The sequence below is a fragment of the Odocoileus virginianus genome, chromosome 7, assembly GCF_023699985.2.
Source record: "Odocoileus virginianus isolate 20LAN1187 ecotype Illinois chromosome 7, Ovbor_1.2, whole genome shotgun sequence".
In the NCBI taxonomy this organism is placed as follows: domain Eukaryota; kingdom Metazoa; phylum Chordata; class Mammalia; order Artiodactyla; family Cervidae; genus Odocoileus; species Odocoileus virginianus.
Genome location: NC_069680.1, coordinates 62,771,336 through 62,797,877, shown reverse-complemented (window position 1 = coordinate 62,797,877; position 26,542 = coordinate 62,771,336). Strand labels below are relative to the sequence as shown.

Sequence of the window (26,542 nt, the reverse complement as noted above, 5' to 3'; positions counted from 1 at the left end):
GGTTTTTAATTGCATTTCCCTGGAAAACCACTAGATCATACAGGTATGACCTAAATCAAATCCCTTATGATTATACAGTGGAAGTGAGAAACAGATTTAAGGGATTAGATCTGATAGAGTGCCTGATGAACTATGGACAGAGGTTCGTGACATTGTACAGGAGACAGGGAGCAAGACCATCCCCAAGAAAAAGAAATGCAAAAAAGCAAAATGGCTGTCTGAGGAGGCCTTACAAGTAGCTGTGAAAAGAAGAGAAGTGAAAAGCAAAGGAGAAAAGGAAAGATATACCCATTTGAATGCAAGTTCCAAAGACTAGCAAGGAGACATAAGTAAGCCTTCCTCAATGATCAATGCAAAAAAATAGAGAAAAACAATAGAATGGCACAGACTAGAGATCTCTTCAAGAAAATTAGAGATACCAAGGGAACATTTCATGCAAAGATGGGCTCAATAAAGGACAGAAATGGTATTGTCCTAACAGAAGCAGAAGATATTAAGAAGAGGTGGAAAGAATACAAAGAAGAACTGTACAAAAAAGATCTTCATGACCCAGATAATCACAATGGTGTGATCACTCACCTAGAGCCAGACATCCTGGAATGCAAAGTCAAGGAAGCATCACTACGAACAAAGCTAGTGGAGGTGATGGAATTCCGGTTGAGCTATTTCAAATCCTAAAAGATGATGCTGTGAAAATGCTGCAGTCAATATGTCAGCAAATGTGTAAAAGTCAGCAGTGGCCACAGGACTGGAAAAGGTCAGTTTTCATTCCAATCCCTAAGAAAGGCAATGCCAAAGAATGCTCAAACTACCTCACAGTTGCACTCATCTCACACGCTAGTAAAGTAATGCTCTAAATTCTCCAAGCCAGGCTTTAGCAATACGTGAACTGTGAACTTCCAGATGTTCAAGCTGGTTTTAGAAAAGGCAGAGGAAGCAGAGATCAAATTGCCAACATCCACCGGATCATCGAAGAAGCAAGAGAGTTCCAGAAAAACATCTATTTCTGCTTTATTGACTATGCCAAAGCCTTTGACTGTGTGGAATAATAAACTGTGGAAAATTCTGAAAGAAATGGGAATACCAGACCACCCGACCTGCCTCTTGAGAAACCTGTATGCAGGTCAGGAAGCAACAGTTAGAACTAGACACGGAACAACAGACTGGTTCCAAATAGGAAAAGGAGTATGTCCAGGCTGTATATTGTCACTCTGCTTATTTAACTTAAATGCAGAGTACATCATGAGAAACACTGGGCTGGAAGAATCATAAGCTGGAATCAAGATTGCTGGGGGAAATATCAATAACCTCAGATATGCAGATGACACCACCCTTAAGGCAGAAAGTGAAGAAGAACTAAAGAGTCAAAAAGCTGGCTTAAAGCTCAACATTCAGAAAACTAAAATCATGGCATCTGGTCCCATCACTTCATGGCAAATAGATGAGGAAACAGTGGCTGACTTTATTTTTGGGGGCTCCAACATCACTGCATATGGTGATTGCAGCCATGAAATTAAAAGACGCTTACTCCTTGGAAGGAAAGTCATGACCAACCGAGACAGCATATTAAAAAGCAGAGACATTACTTTGTCAACAAAGGTCCATCTAGTCAAGGCTATGGTTTTTCCAGTAGTCATGTATGGATGTGAGAGTTGGACTGTAAAGAAAGCTGAGAGCTGAAGAATTGATGCTTTTGAACTGTGGTGTTGGAGAAGACTCTTGAGAGTCCCTTGGACTGCAAGGAGATCCAACCAGTCCATCCTAAAGGAGATCAGTCCTGGGTGTTCATTGGAAGGACTGATGTTGAAGCTGAAACTCCAGTACTTTGGCCACCTGATGGGAAGAGCTGACTTATTTGAAAAGACCCTGATGCTGGGAAAGATTGAGGGCAGGAGGAGAAGGGGACAACAGAGGATGAGATGGCTGGATGGCATCACCGACTCAATGCACATGAGTTTGGGTAAACTCTGGGAGTTGATGCTGGACAAGGAGGCCTGGCGTGCTGCGGTTCATGGGGTTGCAGAGAGTCAGACACGACTGAGTAACTGAACTGAACTGATTGCTAATGATGTTGAGTATCTTTTCATGAGCTTATTAGCTATTTTTATATCTATGAAAAAATTTGTATTTAAATCCTTTGCCTGTTTTTTTAATGGGGTTATTTGTCTTTTATTGGGTTATATGTGTTGTTCATATGTTCTGAATACTGGACCCATATTAAGTATATGGTTTGCAAATATTTTCTCACATTCTCTGGGGTGTCTTTTACTTTCTTGATGGTGTCCTTTGGCAAAAATTTTTAATTTCTATGAAGTCTGATTTTTTTTTTTTTTGGTTGCTTTTGCTTAAGGTGTCTTAAGAAACCATTGCCTAATCCAAGGACATAAAGATTTACACCTGTGGTTTTTCCTATAACTTGCATGGTTCTATTTCTTACATTCAGGTCTTTGATCCATCTTGAGTCATTTTTATATATGATGTAATGTAGAGGCCCAACTTCATTCTTTTCATGTGGTTATGTAGGCAATTGTCCCAGCATCATTTGTTGAAAACTAGTCTTTACTGTTGAATTGTCTCAGTAATTTAAAATATTAGAAATATTGAGGATTACCGTGTTTTAAATCTTTGTAAGCACTTTTCAACAGTAGTTTCCTTCCTTCTCATTGTGAAACTTATGATACAGAGTGAGCATCTTTTCTCTTTCTTTGTAAATTTCCCTGCTTCTAAGTTTGGTTCAGCTTTTTGTGTTTTATCCTTTTGCTTTTAATGTTGTTAAATATCTCTGAGAGATCTTTTATTGATGATTTTTTTCCAAAGTCACTTCCTCCAAGATATCTTCATTCTTTTCATCATGATCACTTTCTTTATGTTAGTAAGTTTACTGTCAACAAAATTCCTCTGACCTTCACCAGATTCCTCTGACTGCATATCTAGAGTTTCTCAAACAGCAAAAGTTGGAAACATTTTCCTTGTCAGCCTTTTATTCTTCATCTCCATTTTAGTTTGATTTGTGGGGGGATCAGCATGAGTTTTCTTTTTAATATTGAATTATAGTTGATTTACAATGTTGTGTTAGTTTCAGGCATACTGCAAAGTGATTTAGTTACACATATCTATAGATATGTATTCTTTTTCAGATTCTTTTCCCCTGTAGGTTATTACAGAGTATTCAGTAGAGTTCCTTGTGCTATATAGTAAGTCCTTATTAGTTATCTATTTTATATATAGTGGTGTGTGTGTGTACACACTGCTCAGTCGTAAATCCCCTAGGTGGATTCTTTACCACTGCACCACCTGGGAAGCCTCATATTAACTAGTATGTGTATGTTAATCCCAAGTTCCTAATTTATCCCTTCCTGCCACCTTTCTGCTTTGGTAACCATGTCTTTTTTTTTTTTTTTTTCCAATTTTGTAGTTTGTATTGGAGTATAGCTGATTAACAATGTTGTGATGGTTTTAGGTGAACAGTGAAGGGACTCAGCTATACATATACATGTATCCATTCTCCCCTAGATGGCACAGTGATAAAGAATCTGCCTGCCTGTGTAGGAGATGTGGGTTCAGTTCCTGGGTTGGGCAGATCCCCTGGAGGAGGAAATGACAACCCATTCCAATATTCTTTCCTGAAAGATTCCATGGACAAAAGAGCCTGGTGGGCTACAGTCCATGGGGTCACAAAGAGTCAGACACAACTAAGTGCGTGCACACACACACTCTCCCCCAAACTCCCCTCCCATCTTGGTCCTTGTTGGTTATCCATTTTGAATACAGCAGTGTGTTTATGTCCATCCCAAACTCCCTATCTATCCCTTTCCCTTAGTCTTTCCACACCCCCAACCATAAGCTTGTTCTCTGAGTCTGGTTTTTGTTTTGTAAGTAAGTTCATTTGTATCATTTTTTTAGATTCCACATATAAGTGATCAAATGATATTTGTCTTTCTCTGACTTACTTCACTTGGTATGACAATCTCTATGTTGTTGCAAGTGAATTATTTCATTCCTTTTTATGGCTGAGTAATAGTCTATTGATAAGTATATACCATGTCCTTGTCTATTCCTCTGTCAGTGGACATTTAGGTTGCTTCCTAAATGTCTTAGCTGTTGCAAATAGTGCTGCAGTGAACATTGGGTGCATGTATCTTTTAGAATTATGGTTTTCTCTGGTTATATGCCCAGGAGTGGGATTGCTGAATCATTTGAAAGCTCTGTTTTTCGTTTTTTAAGGAAGCTCCATACTGTTCTCTGTAGTGGCTCTGTCAGTTTACATTCCCACCAAGAGTGTAGGAAGGTTCTCCTTTCTGCACACCCTCTCCAGCATTTTTTGTTTCTAGACTTTTTGATGATGGTCATTCTGACCCTTGTGAGGTAATACCTCATAGTTTTGATTTGCATTTCTCCCATAATTAGTGATGTTGAACATTTTTTTCATGTGCTTTTTTCATGTCGTCTTTGGAGAAACATCTATTTAGATCTTCTGCCCATTTTTGGTTAGGGTTTCTTTTCTGATACTGAGTTGTGTGAGCTGTTTGTGTATTTTGGAGATTAATCCCTTATCAGTTGCATCATGAGAGAAGTTAGCTCAGGTCTTACTCATCTTTTCCCATCTTGTCCCAGAACTGAGTCCATTTCAGTTTGATTTCAATTTCAGTTACAGCATTATTGCTTTCCATTTCTCGGCTTCAATTGCCTTTGTTGGGCAATTTCTTCTAATTGTCTATTATTGCAAAATATCACATAGATTTTTACTGGGGAATAAGGCATAGGCTTTGCTGTCTGTACAAGAACTGAATAACAGATATGCAGTGGCCAATCATTGATACTTTAGAGAAGTGGTTAGTCATTGGTCATGTTGTGTAGCTGTTGCTTATGTATTAATTTGTGGATTGAAGAGCTAGTAGCAATATTTGCTACTATATATAGTAATTACTGTGGTCTTGTATATAATTACTCACAGTTAATGTAACATGGTAACTGAAATGTCCACTGTGCTGTTGGGGGTCTAGTGTTAATGGTTATCTTTGAACTGTGGTGTTTGGAGAAGACCTCTTGAGAGTCCCTTGGACTGCAAGGAGAGCCAACCAGTCCATCCTAAAGGAGATCAGTTCCGGGTGTTCATTGGAAGAACTGATGCTGAAGCTGAAACGCCAATACTTTGGCCACCTCATGCAAAGAGTTGACTCATTGGAAAAGACCCTGATGCTGGGAGGGATTGGGGGCAGGAGGAGAAGGGGATGACAGAGGATGAGATGGCTGGATGGCATCACTGACTCGATGGACATGAGTTTGAGTAAGCTCCGGGAGTTGGTGATGGACAGGGAGGCCTGGCATGCTGCGATTCATGGGGTCGCAGAGAGTTGGACATGACTGAGCCACTGAACTGAAACCATGATATCTGAGATTTGTGCATTTTAGAACTGTGCAAAACAGGACTGCCTATATTTAAGTTTGCCTAAGTAAGTTATCATTTACTATATGGTCATCTACAACTTCCTTGGTACTCATTTGATTAATAAAAAAGTAAAAGCTATGATGTGTCTTTTTCTTTCCTAATTTGTATTTATTCTTACCTGCTTAACCTTCACAGGCTATTTCAGGCTACTTGGTATATTTCTGACTGAATAGTCTGATCCAAACCAAGGCATCTACAACATACGAAGTAAATTATCCACAGTAATAATAATTTACATGAGACTTGGACTTTGCTGTGGGCAACAGTTTTAATTATGTGCTCATTTTAAGAGCAATGCTCTTTAGCTTACATTTTCCTTTCATTTTGTTAGCATTTTGTCATATTGGGGTGAAAAGAGGTAGTTAACATTATTTTTATTTTACAAACAAGAAAACTGATTGTATCCAAAGTTATATATGCTGTATTATAACTAAGAAATCTGGACCATGAACTCAGACCAAATATTTTTCTTACTTTCTTTTGCTGCTTCACACTGGGGCACTGTCACATCCAAATGAAGTTGTCAGGGCTTTCCAACAGAAATAATTAAATTGATGTTAACTTCTTCCCTTTTTTTACTTAAGTAGGGAAAAAAATACATATCCAAGGGGGATTTCATTAAAGTAGATTGGGAATTTGCCAGTATTTTGGGCTCTGGAAAACATGAATCTTGATTTAAATTCTTAAGGAAAGTGTTTAGTGGCAATAATAAAAATTGTGAAATTCTAATTTTAGAAAACTAATTCTAAAAATCAAAGTTTGTTATGTATTAGGAAAATCATGTGCTCCAAACATTTGCTAAAGAAAATAATATTAACTAAGATTCTAAAATAGCATATAACAGCTGTTAGTTTTTCATCCTTGATTTCTTAGAAACTCTCACTGATTAAAAAAAAAAATGCTTTGCTTCTCATTTATTTAGAAGTACCTAACTGTGATATATAAGACATCAAAATGGGACTCAGATTTTTTGAATGGTAATCTTGATAGTTCTTTCATTCATGCCTTGTTTCTCATGCAGGTAGCAAATTATGGAGTTGGAGGACAGTATGAACCCCATTTTGATTTTGCACGGGTAAGTAAAAAAAAAAAAATGGAGAATTTAGGACCCTATTTTGATTTTGCATGGGTAAGTAAAAGAAAAAAAAAAAGGAGAATGTAGAAGTTCCACTGAAGTTTAGGCATTACATGTTAATTCTGTTCTTTTAGTATTATAAATTCATAGCTCATTTTGGAATAGATTTGTAGCTCATTTGTGGAAGCATGGTGGGATAGATATTCTATACATTTTAGAAGTAAGAAACAACTAGAGACATGGTAAAAGAATTTAGGATACTTTCAATGCATTGCTGAGCCTGGGGGAACGTATAGGAAGTTCTCAAAGGCAAACTGAACAAAGAAAATCTAGAGACTAAAATTAGAGTTAAAAGGAAGCAAAAAGGCTGAGGCTGAAGGCATATCCCTCCAGGAATGTAGAGCTTTGGAGATTAACAGCTCTGTGAGAGGACCTGCATAAACGTAGGCTACTGACCTGAGATCCCTGCATGAAACCTAAATTTCTAAAGGCTTACACCTTCAGAGAAAAAAAGGATGGCCTAGAAAATCATCTGCTTTGTGTCAGGACACTTCAGGAGTTTCCTTTTGCATCCTGGCTTGAGTAAGATGTATTATGGGGAGTTTCTTTGGGCAGTTTGAAGGCATAGGCCTGCCAGCAGCTATAGGTGCCTGCAGGGTGTTGATACCTCAGTGATCAGATACAGAATATAAAATAACTATATGATACTTTAAAAATAAAAGATAAGACAGAAATGAATAAATTCTAAAAATGATTTAACTGAAATAAGCAGAATCTTCAGGTTGAAAAATTTTTTGAAATTTTAAATTTACTGGATAAACAGATTAGACAGCTAAAGTGAATTAGTGAATTGGCCAGTAAATCTGTAGGAATTACAGGAATACATTTTGAAAGAAAAAAAATATAGATGCAGAGACTGGAGGAAAAATAATATTAAAGCAGTTTGTTAAAAAGCCATCCTTGCCCAAGTACTCTTGCTTAAGTATTTAACCTTTTAAATAAAAGTAATTTTAACATGTTGAGCTATGAATTATGTCATTACCAAATCTTAATTTAAGCTTTATTATAATTACATGAATTCTAGGAAATGTGCCAAGTATTCAATAAACTTCTTGATCTATTACCATTTTTAAATAGTATATTCTTTGGAAAGAAAACACAGTCTGTTAATATATTGTGTTATATTCCTTGACTGACTTAATCCTAAAATCCTAGATACTTTCTGTGTATAGGCTAGCAAAGAATATATTTTTAGTCTATTTTCCTTCTATTTTCAATTACTGAAAATGTCTTAGGATCTTGGATGATGTGAAAGACTGCAGTTTAAGTTCTGACATTAATGTAACTAAGCTTTTTCCCTTAGATTTGTATTTTGAAATAATTAGAGACTCCTAGGAAGTTCCCCCCAGAAAATGTACAGGAAGAGCCCATGCGCCCTTCACTCAGCCTTCTTCAGTGTTAACATCTTGAATAACTATCATACATCATTAAAACCAGAAAACTGACATTGGCATAAGCAACAGAGCTCATTCATGTCTCACCAGTTACACTGGCTCTCGTGTGTATACATGTGTAGCTTTATTACATGTGTAGCTTTGTGTGACTACCCAGCTCAGGTCAGGATGCATAGCTGCACCATCACTGTACCACTCCCTTGTGTCCTCCTCTAGCTCCACATACCCTTCTGCTATCCCTAACTGCTGGTAATCATCAACCTGTTCTTTATGATAATTGTTACTTCATAAATGTCATATAAATGTTATGTACAGCATGCATCCTTTTAAGATGGTTTCTTTTCACTCAGCATAATTCCCTTGAGATTCATCCATGTTTTTGCAGAACATATTGATAGGGTGTTTGTTTTTATTGCTGAGTAATCTCTCATGGTATGGAAATACCATCCATGTTTTTGCAGAACATATTGATAGGGTGTTTGTTTTTATTGCTGAGTAGTCTCTCATGGTATGGAAATACCAGTTTGTTTAGTCATTCATCTTTTGAAGGATATTAAGGGACATATTGAGGATATGACAAAGGAATGTGTATAAATTTCTGTATGAAAAATAAAATACTTTTTTTTTTTTGAGAAAATGCCAAGAGACTATCTGTATTTTAATTAGCTTTAAATAGCCAGATGTAAATTCTTCAGCCAGATTAAAGTGCTGACAGTCCAAAAGACAGGAATAGTAGCAGTGTGAACATTTGAATGGATCATGAGTTCAAAGTAAATCTCAAAGTTATTTTTTTTACCCACAGAGAATTGATTTAATGAATGTGGCTGAAAGTCTCTCATGTCTTGCTTGTTTGGAAGCTAAAACTATAGGTGTTAATTTTTAAAACAATCTGTGGATAATAGATATTGGTTTTCATTGTATAGACTAACACATCTGTTTTTCCCCCCAAATGGTCTTATCAAAAGTATTCAGTGTACTAGTTGAATCAACAGTCAACAAATATTTGAGAGACTTTTGTATATAGTGCACTGGATATTACAAAGGAACCTTTAGGGGCTATTTTTAGCATACTGTTCAGCATGTTACTGATGTTTCATTGCCCGTGGAGAAGTTGCATTACTGAATTTTACTACTGAATTGTATTTTATTCACAGAAAGATGAGCCAGATGCTTTCAAAGAGCTGGGGACAGGAAATAGAATTGCTACGTGGCTGTTTTATGTAAGTTATAGCTAAAATTTTCATTTTCAGTTGGGATTTGATCACATGCCTTATTTTAATGTGTTTAGATGTTTGCTTTGGTTAGCTCTTAACATCTTAGTTGAATGTGTCTTACAACTGAGTAAAGAGTTAAGATTTTTTTTTCATTTATCATTTTTTCAGATTGTACTTACTACAGCCTGAGGAAGAAAGTTAAAATGATCATATCAGAAAAGTGTACAAATCATAGGTATTAGCTTGATGAATTTTCACAAAGTGAATATATCTAGTGTATTCGGCACTCAGACCAAGAAATAGGACATTACAGCACCCTGGAAGCCCTTTCCTCAAGGGTAACCATTCTCACATGTTCATTACTTTCAAAACAGTATGATGCTTTTAAAAATTGTTTATCTATTGATATGTATAGAAAAAACCAAGCTTTGACCATATAATATTTGCCCCAGTTATCTATTGCTGCATAACAAATCACGCGAAAACTGAATGGTTTAAATGAATAATTTGATTTTTACCTTTCAAGGTGGTGAGATTGGCCTTTATTCATGGTTCTTGCTCTGAATCTCTCATGATGGCTGGCACTTGGGGTCACCTTGAAGGCTGAGATTGAAGCTGACCAAAATACTGACTTGTGGCCTGGGCTTCCTCACAGCATGGTGACTGGCTCCTAAGAGCAAGCATCCTCCCACAAAAGGCAGTACATGACATTTTTATTAACCATGCTCCAAAGTCAAATACTATCACTTCTGCTATTTTATTAATTGAGGCCATTATAGGTGTCTGCCATGCTTCAAGAGGGAAGGAACATAGACTCTACCACTCAAGAAGGATGTCCATGTCATGTAAAAAGAACACATGGGTCAGGACATATTGAGATATATTAGATTGAGCAAGTACAGTCTCCTACAGTGTTGTAACCTTCATTAACTTTAAAAGATTTACTTTATATTGATTAAGTTTTGCTTATTTCATTGTTATTTCCATCCCCTATCCTCCTTTGATTTATATGAAATTGAATCTTTTTGTTACCTGTTTTACTTCACTCCCTACTAGATCTGTGTCTCCCTACTCTGTCTGGTTTCTTTCTTCCTTGCTCCCTGCTACCGTCTGTTTGTCTTCTGCCCAGTTTTTTCCCATTCTTCTTCCCCTCCTTTTTTTTTTTTTTAACAGACCTCTCTCCCTGTATCCAACCTACCTTGTCACTCTCCTGATTTCTCTCCTCATCCTTCTCTCTCTTTCCCTCTCACAACTCCATCTGGTTTGCAGAAGGATCTAAGATACTATAAAAAAAGGATTTAAGATGTATAAGATAAATTAAAAATGAGAATTATCACAAAGGGAAAACCACGGGAGAAGTTGATAACATTATGCAAAAATTCATGTTGTGAAGTCTTTGTATATTTTCTAGAGGTGAGATCTGTAGACTTGTACTAATTTATATACCATCTTTTAAGTGTGATGCTTATCAAACTTTTGATCTGTACATCTTTATCAGATTAGCAGTTATTGTGGTGTTTTTTTTTTTCATTTATTTTTATTAGTTGGAGGCTAATTACTTTACAATATTGTAGTGGTTTTTGTCATACATTGACATGAATCAGCCATGGATTTACATGTATTCCCCATCCCAATCCCCCCTCCCACTTCCTTCTTTACCTGATCCATCTGGGTCTTCCCAGTGCACCAGGCCCAAGCACTTGTCTCATGCATCCAACCTGGGCTGGTGATCTCTTTCACCCTAGATAATATACATGTTTCGATGCTGTTCTCTCGAAACATCCCACCCTCGCCTTCTCCCAGATCCACAAGTCTGTTCTATACATCTGAGTCTCTTTTTCTGTTTTGCATATAGGGTTATCATTACCATCTTTCTAAAGTCCATATATATGTGTTAGTATACTGTAATGGTCTTTATCTTTCTGGCTTACTTCACTCTGTATAATGGGCTCCAGTTTCATCCATCTCATTAGAACTGATTCAAATGAATTCTTTTTAATGGCTGAGTAATATTCCATGGTGTATATGTACCACAGCTTCCTTATCCATTCGTCTGCTGATGGGCATCTAGGTTGCTTCCATGTCCTGGCTATTATAAACAGTGCTGCGATAAACATTGGGGTGCACGCGTCTCTTTCAGATCTGGTTTCCTTGGTGTGTATGCCCAGTATTGTGGTTTTAATTTGCATTTCTCTTATTAGAGAGGTTGAGCATCTTTTCAGATATTTAAGAGCCATTAAGCATTTGCTTTTGGCTGTATTTGATTCATAAAAGCAGACATACATGATGCTGTGTTATTTGGTCCAGTATTCATAAATGTTAGATTATTTGTAACTATTAGACTACATATTAATTATGTCCCCCTTTATTTATATATTGGAGAAGGAAATGCCAACCCACTCCAGTATTCTTGCCTGGAAAATCCCATGGACTGAGGATCCTGGTAGGCTACAGTCCATGGGGTCACAAAGAGTCAGATACGACTGAGCGACTTCACTTTCACTTTAGTTATATACAGCATTTTTATTAATTAGTTTTCATTTTTTCCCACTATTTGAATGCTCTTCCCAGATAGGCCCATAGCACAAAGTTTAAATTTCTCTAAAGTTAATTTTTCATTGCTTAAGAGCGATCAGGTCTTTGATACTGGTTATACGTGTATCACAGTAAAATACACGTCTTTATATCACTCAGTGCCTTTAACTTTAAATTGTTTGATATTAAGGTCAGACTGTTTTGTTTGGTACAGCTTCCCTGGTGGCTTGGTACAGCAATTGCCCATATATCACTGATTATAGCATATAGATGGATTTTGCTTGATGATACACTACATTATACTCCCTTATATTTTTGGAAAAAATCGTCACTCTGTGATCTCTGTTTCCTTTGCCTAATTTTGTGCATGTGCTTCTTCAATTTATTTGGAAGATTTGTGTTTTTATTCTGATTTACCTTTAAGACTATAAGATTTATAAAGTTAATTTTCTAATTTTTAGTTACTATGTGTTGATACCCTACATGAGAAATGACAAAACTGGTTGTAGTTTGTTACTTTTCTCTTAGTGTTTATTTCTATTTTGTTTGAATTCACCTATTTAAATATTTATTGAATACTTACTATTTTGAGGTATCATTTTAGACACTGAAGTTCAGCAATAAAACAGGTGAAAATTCCTGCCCCCATGGAGGTGATACTCTAGTGCTATATAATACATATTTATACCCTTATGTTACTCAATTTGTCAGTTTTAAATCCTCTCTTTTTACCTCTTGGCTATAAAAAAAATAGCTATCTTCCAAATCCTTTTCCAATCTCCCTTGCTGACTTTATCTTTCCTTTGCTTTTATCTATGTATGTAAACCCAAATGGCATTTTGTTTTTTAAAAACTGATCAGCATGCACCAACCTATCTATGTAAATAGAAGTCCAGGTATTCTCATTCTAGTTTTCAATATCTTATCTATTTCACAGTAGCATGTTTTAATTTTTTTTTTTTAATGTCTGGCAGTTTATTAACCAGTGGATCATACTGAACAACAAACTGTTACATCTTTCAGGAAGAAAAAACACTAAATTTGAAAACACATCACCCACTGAATTTGGACACAACACCTCTACTCAATTAAGAGAAACATTTATACAGTCTAGATCTTTATTTTTACACCCATCAGTCCATGAATTCATAGGGAATGGGCTCCAACAGTTCGGGTTCCTTTGCATTGGTCCTCATGAAGTGTGCTTCGCTGGGTGGAGCAGGCTGGCACTTCAGCTGAACTCAAGTCCCTTTCTCTCTGGTTTCCTTCTTTTTTGATCATTGTCCTTCACATGTTTCAGGAATCTATCTCAGCACATTAATTCTTTTGGCAAGAATCTTGTCCTTGTTTGTTTACAGTGATGCCAACAGCATGCTGGGTAACACTGTAGACTCTTCTAGTTTTGCCATGGTAACATTTGTGGGGCATTCTTTTTTGAACAGTACCCATTCCCTTGATATCTATAATATCACCCTTCTTGTAGATTCGCATGTATGTGGCCAAAGGAACAGCTCCATGTTTTCTAAAAGGCCTAGAGAACACGTAGTGGGCGCCCCTCCTCTTGCCCTTGGTGTTGGTCATTTTGGCGAATTAGCCTGAGGGGCCAGGGGCGAGATGGGAAGCAGCGGGACGCGCATGGGCCTCAGCTGGAAGATGGAGGTTCCGGCCGAAAGGGGCATGTTTAATTTTATTCCACCAGCACTTTTGATAATACTCTGTCATCTCTTATTAGATGAGTGATGTGTTAGCAGGAGGAGCCACTGTTTTTCCTGAAGTAGGAGCTAGTGTTTGGCCCAAAAAGGTAAGTTTGATTTGTCATTTTAACTGGGGGTGTTTCTCTGTATTTTTTTCCCCTCAGGAAGAGAGATACCTATAGTTATTTATCTATAAAAATAAATAACATTTTAAAAGGTAGTATACTTAAGGAATACATTATCTATAGGAAAATCTTTACATTTTTTTTTTTTTTTTGTACAATTTACCATGGGTATCCAGAGGTATGAACAACCAGGGATTAGTATTTAGAAGTTTTCATTTTTAAAATGGGTTCCTTATGATGCTTGCTATTTATAAGATGTGTTAGCTTTGGCAGACATACTTCTTTGTTAAGCAACTCTGATGTTAATGTTTTCAGGTCATTGCCAAAATTTTGTAAGTTATGTCATCCTTTCAGAATTCTATTAGAGGAAGATATAGTGCTGCCATGGAGAATTATTTCCATAAAACAGAGGAAAATTTAATTACTGTAAAAGTGATAACCTGATACTTTATTTGGGGATAATTTTGTATTGCTCTCCTTAGGGAACTGCTGTTTTCTGGTATAATCTGTTTGCCAGTGGAGAAGGAGATTATAGTACACGGCATGCAGCCTGTCCAGTGCTGGTTGGAAACAAATGGGGTAAATATTTCCTGTACTCTCTGAATAGAATTTATGATTTTGGTGTCTTATTTTGAAATTATTTTTTATAACAATTTAAACACTATTTCTACTTGTTACTCTGAGAAACACTAATTTTTTTTTCCATTTATTTTTATTAGTTGGAGGCTAATTACTTTACATCATTACAGTAGTTTTTGTCATACAATGAAATGAATTAGCCATGGATTTACATGTATTCCCCATCCCAGTCCCCCCTCCCACCTCCCTCTCCACCCGATCCCTCTGGGTCTTCCCAGTGCACCAGGCCCGAGCACTTGTCTCATGCATCCAACCTGGGCTGGTGATCTGGAGAAACACTAATTGACTCAAAGTTGAGTTAGACAATATCTTCCTCTCATGGGATCCACAGTTGTCTCAGACACATTAGTGGGTAGAGTATAATGTAGTATATAATAATACAAAGATGTAAACAGAAGACATTAACTACTTACACTTAGGGAGGCTTCTTTGAAGTTTTGATTTTTCTGTTTGGTCTTGAAGATAAGCAGTTGTTTTCCAAGCATGTTAGGGACCAGGGCCAGGACTCGTATGAGGCTGGAGAGCTCTCAAGGGTCATGCAAGTATAGAACTGGCCAAGTTAAAAAAGGGAATAGAAATGGGTAAGATTATTTTAATAAAGATTCATTTAACCCCATAACTATTTTAGTATGTGTCACTTGGCCACACTTCAAAGATTTAAAAGAAGTGATGTTTATATTTGTGAACCACTGGACTAGAATAGAGAGAGGCTAGCACAGGAGAGATGAGTTTAGAAGGCTGTTTCCTGTTTTCTAAGTGGGTGATGATAAAGGCTGGACTAAGGCAGCTGCAGAAGATTTGGAGAGTAGTGAACAGATTGAAGAGATCAAAGAAGGAAAAATGATAGGGTTTAATGAATGAAAGATTGGCTACACAGGTTAAGAAAGGTAACAGACTAGTTAAGAATTAGTAAGGAATTAGTAAGAGTTAGTTTAGATATCTTATACATGTTGATGCCATGTTCTATAATATAAGAGAAGAAGGAAATTAATTCCTTTTGGGGTGTATTAAACAATATCTTGGAACACAGGAAGCTTAATGAGCGCATGATAGGAGAGATTAATCACAGAGTGGCTCCTTTAGCGTGGAGACTTCATGTTCATCTTTTAAATGTCTTTGCATTAGAAGTTGTATTTTGTTCTGTTTATACCTACATCGCTTCTCTAGTAGCTCAGATGGTAAAGAATCTGCCTGCAATGCAGGAGACCCAGGGTTTGATCCCTGGGTTAGGAAGATACCCTGGAGAAGGAAATGGCAATCCACTCCAGTATTCTTGCCTGGAGAATTCCATGGACAGAGGAGCCTTGTGTCGCAAAGAGTCAGACATGACTGGGCGACTAACACATATGCACATCACAAGCCTTAGACTGAACATTAAAAACATTTACAGATTCTCAAATGTACATACATATAAAATCTTCTGTGTCTCCATCATTTAGTGAAGTTCTTGAAAGACAGCCTCAGTAGCATGCATATTTGTCTGGTTTTGGTCTTGGGTTAAAAAATTCATGTTGAAACTTCATTCTAGAGCTATATCTCAGAAGTTAATTCAATACTAGTTAGATAGCAGGATACATTAATATATTTTGTTCTTTCACAGTATCCAATAAATGGCTCCATGAACGTGGACAGGAATTTCGAAGACCATGCACCTTGTCAGAATTGGAATGACAAATGAACTTTCTTTCTCTCCTGTTGTACTCTAATGTGTCTGATACACACAATTCCCAGTCTTAACTTTCAAGAGTTTACAATTGACTAACACTCCGTGATTGATTCAGTCATGAACCTCATCCCATGTTTCATCTGTGGACAATCACTAACTTTGTGGGTTTTTTTTTCTTTTAAAAGTAACACTAAATCACCACATTGTACATATAAAAACCTTAAAGTTCAGTTAGTATCACAGAGGACAAAAAGGCAGGATTAAAAATGAGGAACTTTTACCTTTATATTTTAAAAACTTTTTGGTTGGAAAAAAAAATACAAGTTAAGCATCTGGTTGTAATATTTCAGTATATCTGTGTTGGTTGGTGGTGGACTAAAATGGTCCATCTGATTAAGGAACAGATGCCTTATAGTGTATACCTAGGTACTGTGTTTACCTAGTCTTAACTTTCTTCTGGATCTGCCTGACAACTAGGAATAAATTAGCCCTCTAAACTCGGTTCAGTTTAACATTTGCCCCTATGTTTTCTAAGTAGATTTTTTCTTCTCCCAAGTCATTTTTAAAGTATTCTTTGTTTTTACCAATCTGCTCCTTTCATAGCTCCTCTGTGGTGAATTAAATTTGAGTTAAAATACTTTGATTTTAAAAAAATTTAACAGAAGGTCGTACATTAAAAAGTTTTGGCCTTCTTAACAGAAATGATCATGACTTAGCCTGTTTCTTCTTTTTCTTAAATGACTCATGATTTTGTCCAAAAATTTTTGTTGTTTTCCTTAGCTCTAATTCCTTGCCTCTTATTCCAGCTACAGACAGCAGGGGATGATGATGTTGGCATTCAGATTAAATAAATATTGTGCCTTAGGAGACTGGAAGTTTTAAAATGTACAAGTTCTTTCAATAATGAGGGAATTGATAAAAAAAAAAAAAAAGTTTTTCCTAAACAGTCAAAATGTTTGTTTCTTCAATTCTGAAATGTGTTGTGACAATAACCTATTTATGACCTTAAACCTTTTTTTAAAAATGTTTCTGTTTTCTGTGTGGTATTTTTCATATTTGAATGTGAATGTATGCTATTGCAATAACAGGTTATTTCTTTATATTTAGGACCTAAATTTATTCTCAATGTTCATTCATTCTAAAGTCTCATTGTATGGTAGAAAAATGTAGGCTCTCTAAACCTTCAGATATTTAATCAAAATACATTACCTTTAAAGGGAGCTCCAATCTTTAATACTATGGTTATGGAATTTTTACAGTAATGTTATATAAGACTTTATTTTCTTCAGATATATGGTGTGGTAGTAGAAAGCTCTGAACCTAAGGAAGTATGTTACTTGACCCTTTAAGCTAACTTTTACATTTCTTATGGTGAATCCTAGTTCATAAAAGGGCTCTTTATCCTTCACATAGTATTCAAATAGGAATTTGGTTAATTCTCTGGGAAAGAGGGTATTCAAAAACAATTGGTAAAAAGTTAACTGGAGTTTCTTTCTTCCACCTATCCTTTGTTCCACTACAAAGTTGGTGATGCCATCCAACCATCTCATCCTCTGTCGTCCCCTCCTCCTCCTGCCCTCCATCTTTCCCAGCATCAGGGTGTTTTCCAGTGAGTTAGCTCTTGGCATCAGGTGGCCAAAGTATTGGAGTTTCAGCTTCAGCATCAGTCCTTACAATGAATACCCAGGACTGACCACCTTAAGAATGGACTGGTTGGATCTCCTTGCAGTCCAAGGGACTCTCAAGAGTCTTTTCCAACACCACAGTTCAAAAGTATCAACTCTTCGGCGCTCAGCTTTCTTTATAGTCCAACTCTCACATCCATATGTGACCACTGGATAAACCATAGCCTTGACTAGATGGACCTTTGTTGGCAAAGTAATGTCTCTGCTTTTCAATATGCTGTCTAGGTTGGTCATAACTTCTCCTTCCAAGGAGCAAGCGTCTTTTAATTTCATGGCTGCAATCACCATCTGCAGTGATTTTGGAGCCCCCCAGAATAAAATCTGCCACTGTTTCCCCATCTATTTGCTGTGAAGTCATGGGATCAGATGCCATGATCTTAGTTTTCTGATTGTTGAGCTTTAAGCCAACTTTTTCACTCTCCTCTTTCACTTTCATCAAGAGACTTTAGTTCTTCTTCACTTTCTGCCATAAGGGTGGTGTCCTCTGCATATCTGAGATTATTGATATTTCTCCCGACAATCTTGATTGCAGCTTGTGCTTCCTCCAGCCCAGTGTTTCTCGTGATGTACTCTGCATATAAGTTAAATCAGCAGGGTGACAATATACAGCCTGGACGTACTCCTTTTCCTATTTGGAACCAGTCTGTTGTTCCATGTCCAGTTCTAACTGTTGCTTCCTGACCTGCATACAGGTTTCTCAAGAGGCAGGTCAGGTGGTCTGCTCTTCCCATCTCTTTCAGAATTTTCCAGCTTGTTGTGATCCACACAAAGACTTTGGCATAGTCAATAAAGCAGAAATAGATGTTTTTCTGGAACTCTCTTGCTTTTTCGATGATCCAGCAGATGTTGGCAATTGATCTCTGGTTCCCCTGCTTTTTCAAAAACCAGCTTGAACATCTGGAAGTTCATGGTCCACATATTGCTGAAGCTTGGCTTGGAGAATTTTGAGCATTACTTTACTAGCATGTGAGATGTGTACAATTGTGTGGTAGTTTTAGCATTCTTTGGCATTGCCTTTCTTTGCCAATTGTAATGACAACTGACCTTTACCAGTCCTGTGGCCACTGTGGAGTTTTCCAAATTTGCTGGCATACTGAGGGCAGCACTTTCACAGCATCATCATTTAGGATTTGAACTAGCTCAACTGGAATTCCATCACCTCCACTAGCTTTGTTCATAGTGATGCTTCTTTGACTTCGCATTCCAGGATGTCTGGCTCTAGGTGAGTCTAACTTCTAGATGGTCTAACTTCATGACCATCATGATTATCTGGGTCATGAAGATCTTTTTTGTATAGTTCTTCTTTGTATTCTTGCCACCTCTTCTTAATATCTTCTGCTTCTGTTAGGACAATACCATTTCTGTCCTTTATTGAGCCCATCTTTGCATGAAATGTTCCCTTGGTATCTCTTAATTTTCTTGAAGAGATCTCTAGTCTGTGCCATTCTAATGTTTTTCTCTATTTTTTTGCATTGATCATTGAGGAAGGCTTACTTATCTCTCCTTGCTAGTCTTTGGAACTGTGCATTCAAATAGGTATATCTTTCCTTTTCTCCTTTGCTTTTTGTTTCTCTTCTTTTCACAGCTATTTGTAAGGCCTCCTCAGACAGCCATTTTGCTTTTTTGCATTTCTTTTTCTTGGGGATGGTCTTGCTCCCTGTCTCCTGTACAATGTCACAAACCTCCCTCCCTAGTTCATTAGGCTGTCTATCAGATCTAGCCCCTTAAATCTGTTTCCCACTTCCACTGTATAACTGTAAGGGATTTGATTTAGGTTATTATACCTGAATGGTCTAGTGGTTTTCCCCACTTTCTTCAATTTAAGTCTGAATTTAGCAATAAGGAGTTCATGATTGGAGCCACAGTCTGCTCTTGGTCTTGTTTTTGCTGACTGTATAGACCTTCTCCATCTTTGGCTGCAAAGAATATAATCAGTCTGGTTTCAGTGTTGGCCGTCTGGTGATGTCCATGTGTAGAGTCGTCTCTTGTGTTGTTGGAAGAGGGTGTTTGCTGTGATCAGTGTGTTCTCTTGGCAAAACTCTATTAGCCTTTACCCTGCTTCATTCTGTACCCCAAGGCCAAATTTGCCTGTTACTCCAGGTGTTTCTTGATTTCCTACTTTTGCATTCCAGTCTCCTATAATGAAAAGGACATCGTTTTTGAGTGTTAGTTCTAAAAGGACTTCTAGGTCTTCGTAGAGCTGTTCAATTTCAGCTTCTTCAGCATTACTGGTCAGGACATAGACTTGAATTACTGTGATATTGAATGACTTGCCTTGGAAACAGAGATCCTTCTGTTATTTTTGAGATTGCATCCAAGTACTGCATTTTGGACTCTCTTGTTGACTATGATGGCTACTCCATTTCTTCTAAGGGATTCTTGCCCACAGTAGTAGATATGATGGTCATCTGAGTTAAATGCACCTATTCCATTCCATTTTAGTTTGCTGATTCCTAAAATGTCAACATCCACTCTTGCCATCTCCTGTTTGACCACTTCCTATTTGCCTTGATTCATGGACCTAACATTCCAGGTTCCTATGCAATATTGCGCTTTACAGTTCAGTCCTTGTTTCCATCATCAGTAACAGCCGCAACTGGGGGTTGTTGTTTTTGCTTTGGCTCCATCTCTTCTTTCTTTCTGGAGTTATTTCTCCACTGATCTCCAGTAGCATATAGGGCACCTACCGACCTGGTGAGTTCATCTTTCAGTGTCCTATCTTTTTGCCTTTTTATACTGTTCATGGGGTTCTCAAGGAAAGAACACTGAAGTGGTTAGCCATTCCCTTCTCCAGTGGACCACTTCACTCTGGTAGAAGTGTATTATTTAGCAGGGATGGTACTGGATAACTTAGAGAAATAAGAATGAATTATCAGTACTAGAGAGTACCATTTGTTTAATTACAAGATTTATCAGAATGAAATAGATTTCATAGTCCAATTTCCTAATGTCTTTGGATATTATTCTACCACACTATGAGTTTTGCAAAAGTAACTAGTGGAACAGAGTGCCTGTTTTATTAACTTGTATTTGAGGACTTCGAAGTTTCCTTTGTGTGTGAATGTAGCCTTCAGTTAAATATATATTTTGATGCAGGAAGACTAAGTTATAAAAAATTAATAGGCAGTCTTATCGAATGTAAAAGTTTATATTCTGCTTTTTGAAGCCTTGTTAAGTTCCTGTTGCAGCACTATTCAGCTGAGATTAGTTGTACAAAAAAATAATCACAGGTAAAATGAGCTCTAAAATCTGAAAAGAATACCCTTAGATTTTTGTCATTTGGTTGTTCCAGTTCCTACCAGATTTCTTTGTAATACAGATCTGTTTTAGGCTAAGCACTTTAAAAGATTCAGAACAGAACATCTTAAAAAGAGAATATGTAGAGTGATGTGCACATCTCATGACTTTTTAGAGAGATGAATTTTCTCTTTAGTCAGTTGTAGATAAGGCATTCACTTAAGTCTACAAAGAGTCAAAATTATTACTTTAATATCTTCCTTAAAACCATAAATGTGCTCCATTGCAATTTAGGTTTTATGTGAGTTTGGATATATCAGGGGTTAAATCATATTATGTATAATAACCCTGTAGTTGTTAACTCATAGATGAAGAAATACTTAAATTTACCTGTGTATTCTATTTTTTACTTTACATTTAAAAGGCAGAGAAGTTTAAGGCTCTGTAACATGAAACAATTTCAGATTTTTATCATGAAATGGAAAAAAGTCCTTATTAAAAATAATGTGTTATCTTTCCCACAATCCCTTACAACAACGTGCATCAGTCATAAGTATACATGTATCTCTTCCCTTTCAAGCCTCCCTCCTGCTCGCCAACACCTGTTCCAAGTATGCTGAAGGAGAGCATGGGCAAAGAACTAAGTCAGCAGGTGATACATGAGCAAAATGAAAAACGTTTTAAAAGAACCAATTCTGGAACTGAAAAATACACCAGAGGGGTTCAACAGCAGGTTCAAGTAGGCAGAGGAATAAATCAGGCAACTTGAGGACAAGTCATTACAAATGATCAAGGAGCAGAAAGTATAGAAAAGTGAACAGAGCTAAAGGGACTTTACGTGACACCATCAAATAGCCTAGTGTGTGACATTATATGAACTCTTGAGGAAGAAGATTTCTGGGAGATAATTTGAAAAAATAATGGTCAGTAACTTCCCAAATTTGTAGTCTTGTCAGTCAATAGTCTGACAAATTTCAGAAGCTTAAAGAATTCCAAGTAGGATAAACTCAAGAGAATGACCCTGAGATATACTATAATCAAACTCTTAAAAGACAAGCAGCAAGAGAGTACTGAATTACTGTCCAAGGAATCCTGAATAAGATTATCAGTGGGTTTATTAGCAGAAACCTAGGCAGTCAGAAGGCAGTGCTTTACATTTAAAGCACTGACAGTCAAGAACTATGTACATAGTAAATCTGCTCTACAAAAATAAGGGAGAAATTAAGACATTTGCAGATAGACAAAGGCTGAAGGAGTTCATTACCACTAGACCTGCCCTATAAGAAATGCTTCTAGTTGAAAAGACTCTAGACATTGACTTGAAGCCATAAGAAGACATAATAATCTATAATAAAGGTAAATGTATGGACAATAGAAAAATTAACATTGTGAATTTGGTTTATATCTCTTTTCCTAGAGAATTTAGAAGACAGATGCATAAAAATAAATCTGTTAATGGGTACAATATATAAAGTTATAATTTGTGACTTCACTAACAAATGGGAGTGGATCTATACACGGGTAGAGTTTTCATTTGTGGTTACAGAAACTTATTAATTCAGAGTATTATAACTTTAGGATGTTATATGTAGTCCACATGGTAACCACCAAGAAAATAGCTAAAGAACATATGCAAATAGAAATGAAAAGTAATCAAAATGTGTCACTACAAAGAAAAGGCAGTAATAGAGGAAAGGAGAGGGGAAAGCTCTTAAGATAAAAAGAAAAGAATAGCAAAATTAGTTTTGCCATCCCTAGCAAAGAATGTTCACACATTGCTGGTGAGAATGTAAAATCGTTTAGTCACTATACATTCCTCTTTTGAGTATGTTTCCAAAAGTAATGAAAGTAAATGCTCAAAGAGATATTTATTTGTACAGTCACTTTAACAGCAGCTATATTTACAATAGCCAAAACGGAAGAAATCCAAGTGTCCATCAATAGACACTTGGATAAGTAAAAGATAAAGAGGACAATTTTTAAAATAAAAATAGGTAAAAAGAAAATGACACTGAAAATAAGCAAAGAAGGTCTAACAGAGAAGAGATAACGAGAATCCCTAAATAACAAAACCAAGTAAAGAGAATCATGCTTAAAAATTATATTTCAAGAAAACTTTTTGTAGTGTGAGTGCCTGACAAGAAGCTGTTAATTGCAGACACATCCATTTCAAAGGCATCCTTTTTTTTTTTTTTTTTTTTAAGGCATCCATCTTAAACATACTGCCAGCTGTATGACACGGCTACAAGCAAAACAAATAGATAAGCAATCAGGCTGTCCCACCCCTGGAGTTCCCCTTTTATTAATAGAAAGTCTTGTGTCCTAGATCAGCTGTCCCCAACCTTTTTGGCAGCAGAGACTGGTTTTGTGGAAGATTATTTTCCCATAGACCTGGGGCGGGGGGATGGTTTTGGGATAATTCAAGAGCATTACATTTATTGTGTACTTTATTTCTATTATTATTACACTGTGATATATAATGAAATAACTCTACAACTCACCATAATGCAGAATCAGAGGGAATCCCGACCTTGTTTTCCTGCAACTAGATGACCCTCTCTAAGGGTGATGGAAGAGTGACGGGGGTGGCAGATGAAGCTTCACTCTCACCTCCTATAGTGCAGCCTCGTTCCTAACAGGTGGCTGGGGACCTCTGTCCTAGACAAATGACCATTCTACCATATCTGTTTTTCCCTTCCCTTGCCCAGGTCCTACCCTTATACTTGAAATTTGCCAATACTGAGGCAGGCACAAAATCTCAGACACCCTATCTTGGGAACTTAATAAAGGCAGAATCCTCCAGATTCGTGCCACCCCCTACTCTAGCCATGACCAACTCTGTGGCCCTGGACGGTGCTGCACCCTGTAGGACCTTTGAGCAATCTTGTTCTTTAACGGTCTCTGATGGTTTTTGCTGAGGTGCTCCCTGCAGTCATAGTTAAGAACCACAGGGCTGTTCCGGCCACAACATTGACTCTGGTCCAGGAAATGTCTGGGGTCGGTGGGGCGGGGCTCTCCACAAGTAACAGGGACCCAGGCAAGTGTCTCAGGCATTCCTGTCCAACATTATCACTATGAGTAGGCTGAGATGGACACAACACTTTGCTAAAATTGTTTAAAAGTACGTATTGAAAGAGCAGAGACTTGTGTGCCAGAAAATAACAACTCAGAATAACCAACATCAATACGTACTGTAAAATTACCAGATTATAAAGAGGGAAAAAAATTCCTTTGAGCATTTTGGCAAAAAGATCACATTACTTATAAAGGAGAGAGAATTAGATCATTATCAGATGTTGACAGCAACACCTTATTCTAGAAGAAAACGGATATAAAATAAGATAGTCAAGGAAAGAAAATGTGAACAAAACGTTTTGTCTCTAGCATGACTAACCTTTAAGTATAAAGGCACAGACAAATCTATCAACATGCAGGAACTCAGAAAATATTGTTCCTATGACACCTTCCTAAGAAATCTAGAGAATGCACTTTTGATACCAGAAAGGAAAGTATGAAATAGATATGAAAGATGATGAAAATACTAATTATCAAACCCACAGGATAGAGCAGCAGCTACAGAAAAAAATTAACTTTTATAGTATAAAATTTAAAAAAAGATTCAAAATTAGTGTACTTATGGAGTTAGCTACTCTGAAAAACAGTGTAAACTTTCTTCAAAATGTTAAAAACAGAACAATGATCCAGCAATTCCACTTCTGGATTTTTATCTGCAGAAATGAAAGCACTAACTTGAAAATATACATGCACCCCCATATTCTTTGCAGCACTGAACATGGAAGCAACCTAAGTGTCCATTGATGAATGAATGAATAAAGAAAATGTGATATATACAGACAATATTAATCATCCATAAAAAAGTTTTGTCATTTGTGACACCATGAGTGGACCTTGAAGATTATCATGTCAAGTGAAATAAGTTGGACAGAGAAAGGTAACTATTGAGTACTATATGATCTTTCTTGTATGTGGAATCTAAAAAGACAAAATGGTAACAAAAACCTAAAAACATAGATAAAAGATCTAGTGGTTTCCAAAGGTAAAGGGTTAGGGTAAAGGGTAAAAAGAGTGAAGGTGATCAAGAAGTACAAACTTCCAGTTATAAAATAAATAAATCACATCTAGCTGCCATCTTGCATCCCCACATGTGTGTGCCTAATCTCAGATGGTCTGCCGGAGACCACCTGAGCACCAAACCTAGTCCCCAGCGCAGCCCCATTTCCACTCCAGCAAGATGAAAGAAACTATCATGAACCAGGAGAAAGTTGCCCGCTCAAGTGTGCATTGGTGGGAAAGGAACTGCTTGCAGAAAGAAGAAGGTGGTTCATAGAACAACCACGGCAGATGACAAAAAAACCTCAGTTCTCTTTAAAGAAGTTAGGGTTAGACAATATCCCTGGTATTGAAGAGGTGAGTAGGTTCACAAATAAAGGAACATTGATCCACTTTAACAACACTAAAGTTCAGGCATCTCTGGCAGCAAACACTTCCACCATTACAGGCAATGCTGAGACACAGCAGCTGACAGAAGTGTAGCCCAGCATCTTAAACCAACTTGGTGCAGATAGTGACTAGTTTGAGGAGACTCGTCAAGCTCTGCCCAAACAATCTGTGTACAGAGGAGCACCACTTGCCAGAGAAGATGATGATGATGAAGGTACAGATCTAGTGGATAATTTTGATGAGGTTTCCAAGAATGCAGCAAACTGAATTGAGTCAACCTCTGAAGAAGATAAATCTTGAAGTTACTGAGAGCTGCTATTTTATATTATGACTGCTTTTAAAATTTTGTTTATGGATCTGATAAAATCTAGATCTCTAAAGTTTTTAAGCCCAGCCACTGGACACTGCAGCTCTTTTCAGTTTTTGCTTATATACAATTCATTCTTTGCAGCTAATTAAGATGAAAAACCTAAGAATAAAGTTTGAAATAAAGATTAATAAATTTCTTTGCCTAATGAAAAAAAGCCACAAGGAAAAAATGTAACTATGTGTGGTGATGGATGTTAATGATTATTGTGATGATCATTCTGTAATATATATAAATATTGAAGCATTATATATGTGAAACTAATACAGTGTTATGTGAATTATAACTCAAAAAAAAATTATCACTCCCAAATGTCAGTGGTGCAAAGGTTGAGAAACCCTGATTTCAGTCATTTGATTAAAAATAGCTGAAAGAAATGTACTAATTGTGGTGAAGTGCTTGTTTGAAGAATCTGCCTTTAAAGTTTTCAGGTTGTATTATAGTTGAGCCTGATAGATATATTGATCAGATACCATGTTCTTCATCCTATTCATTTTTTTCTTGAAACATTAAAGGGCATTATAAAAACCATAATAATCTGGTTTCCACCTTAAGAAGCTGGAAAACTATACAATAGAGAATATTAGCAATAAAAATAAATGAAGTAGTGATACATACTACAAGGTAGAGGAGCCAAGATGGCGGAGGAATGGGACGGGGAGACCACTTTCTCCCCTACAAATTCATCGAAAGAACAACTGAATGCTGAGCAAACTTCACAAAACAACTTCTGATCGCTAGCTGAGGACATCAGGCGCCCAGAAAAGCAGCCCATTGTCTTTGAAAATGGACAAGATATCTTTGAGGTAGGACAAAATATAAAAGATAAAAAGAGAGACAAAAGAGCTAGGGACGGAAACCCGTCCCGGGAAGGGAGCCTTAATAGAGGAAGTTTCCAAACACCAGGAAACCCTCGCACTGGTGGATCTGGAGGAAGTTTT

At 36.9% G+C, this 26,542-nt stretch overlaps 1 protein-coding gene and 1 pseudogene across 4 annotated transcripts in view; both read left to right on the top strand.

Annotated features, from left to right (window-relative positions):
• The window catches only part of P4HA1 (prolyl 4-hydroxylase subunit alpha 1), a 95,010-nt gene extending 78,133 nt beyond the window's left edge, over window positions 1-16,877 (top strand). For all 4 annotated transcript variants that reach the window (XM_070470809.1, XM_070470811.1, XM_070470810.1 and 1 more), the window contains 5 exons: window positions 6,475-6,524; window positions 9,133-9,198; window positions 13,460-13,528; window positions 14,029-14,125; window positions 15,786-16,877. In XM_070470809.1, coding sequence (XP_070326910.1) covers window positions 6,475-6,524; window positions 9,133-9,198; window positions 13,460-13,528; window positions 14,029-14,125; window positions 15,786-15,856 — 353 coding nt within the window. In that variant the 3' untranslated portion in view covers window positions 15,857-16,877. The remainder of the gene's footprint in view (window positions 1-6,474; window positions 6,525-9,132; window positions 9,199-13,459; window positions 13,529-14,028; window positions 14,126-15,785) is intronic.
• Window positions 16,878-16,975: 98 nt separating this feature from the next.
• LOC139036064 (transcription factor BTF3 pseudogene) lies at window positions 16,976-25,986 on the top strand (annotated as a pseudogene).
• The last annotated feature ends 556 nt before the right edge of the window (window positions 25,987-26,542 follow it).